This window comes from Capsicum annuum, unplaced genomic scaffold, assembly GCF_002878395.1.
Source record: "Capsicum annuum cultivar UCD-10X-F1 unplaced genomic scaffold, UCD10Xv1.1 ctg50707, whole genome shotgun sequence".
Lineage (NCBI taxonomy): Eukaryota > Viridiplantae > Streptophyta > Magnoliopsida > Solanales > Solanaceae > Capsicum > Capsicum annuum.
The window spans coordinates 1-1,553 of record NW_025858597.1 but is presented as its reverse complement, the minus strand read 5'-3'; the positions used below and the strand labels follow the sequence as shown (position 1 = coordinate 1,553).

Genomic DNA, 1,553 nt, shown 5'->3' with positions numbered 1-1,553 from the left:
CCTCAACATCTTCCCCTGCTTCTCGAGGAACCAAAAAAGGACCTGCAGGGTGCACCCTGAAAGTTTCTTTAATAATGCACTGTAAGTAAGGGAGTTGGGCAATGTCAGCTTCCTCCAGTGGGTTGCCTTCTCCAATGACTTCTCCGAGCTCGGCTTGGACTCTCATTATAATCTCTGGAGCTTTAAGAATCTCAGCCATAGCCCATTCTACTGTGATCGAACTTGCATCAGTCCCGGCTACGAATAGTTCCTGAGATTCACTGGCAACTTTGAGGTGAAAATTACTCATGGAAACCACTTAGGAATAATTCTACAACACAAGATATTTTAAATATTATCTGTTCAACTGGATCAAATATTCCAGCACACCAAATTTGTACGTGAAAAAATACATACTAAATTTTATGGGCCGCGCAAGTACGAGAAATTAGCTTTGCTTTGCTTTTTTTTTTTAAAGCAAGGACTACTACAGAAGATAAAACAAAGAATCCATGGAAATACTTTTATATTTTGAATTCATAATTTCAAAAGTACAATATGTTCAATTAATGCTTCAAACCTTAAAAGGCTAAACTCATCGAATTGTCCGCCTTACCTTCCAAAAGAAAAAGGCAATGAGGATTAGTGATAATAAAGAATGAGGTTCCATAAAAAAATGAAAAATCAAGATGAGTCTAACTTTAATGTCATGATTAAAAAAAAGAATGTACCTTTTGAAGTCTAACTCGACCTCAAAAGGTAGATCATGGAGGGGGTATTGTTCAAGAACATATAAGTTGACCAAACACCCGTTTACAACAAATATGGGAGAATCAACAACGATCAAGATTGTAAAGGTAAGTAATATTCTTACGGAGTATTAAAGATTACTCACCAAAAGTATTGAAGCTATATGCTTGCGATCAATATGTTGGGGATTCTGCTCACTTGTCCCTTCAACTTCCTCAACTCCACCCTCTCATTTATCAAACCATCAAGTAGCTTTAGTAGCTTCCCGAAACGAGAATTATATCGCCTCAACCCAAGAGGATCTACTATTTTTAGCACTGGAAAGTAATCTACCATGTTTGGTTTACCAAACTCCAACATTATCCCCTCCACCAAATCCTTAATTTCTTTACCGGAATTTTCGTATGGATCTGCCAAGTCTTTTGAGAAGAAGGTGTTGGAAAGTAAATTCAACATGGTCCTGAAAATTGCACCACCAATATCAACCGCCTCACCCATTTGGCTACTCCTTTTACAGTAAACAACAAGTTCTTCGATCTTCTTGTACCTTATTGAAAACATGATTTCAGTAAATAATTTAAAAAGTGTGTTATCTCCAATAGTTTAAACTTTTAAATGACGTGATCATACAATAAGTTAACATACCTAAGGTGCTGGCTGGCATCAAGTTTATTAACGGAGAAGATGTGGGAATTCAAGATTTTGCGGAGATTTCTCCATTGAGGCCGGGATGCGGGAAGCCAAGAAACGGAAAACAGGTGAAAATTGTCAATTTGGACCAAATCAGGAATTGACCTGCTAGAGAAGGCTGAGTCTTGCTTTTG

General features: G+C 37.5%; 1 protein-coding gene across 3 annotated transcripts; it reads right to left on the bottom strand.

Annotated features, from left to right (window-relative positions):
* LOC107860337 (geraniol 8-hydroxylase) lies at nt 1-1,546 on the bottom strand (the record flags this gene model as incomplete). 3 transcript variants are annotated; one of them, XM_047403998.1, is given in 4 exon segments in its annotated part: nt 1-250; nt 560-595; nt 875-1,276; nt 1,375-1,546. In XM_047403998.1, a coding segment is annotated over 1 exon segment (199 nt), but the record flags the coding sequence as incomplete, so codon positions are not given.
* Between the last annotated feature and the right edge of the window lie 7 nt (nt 1,547-1,553).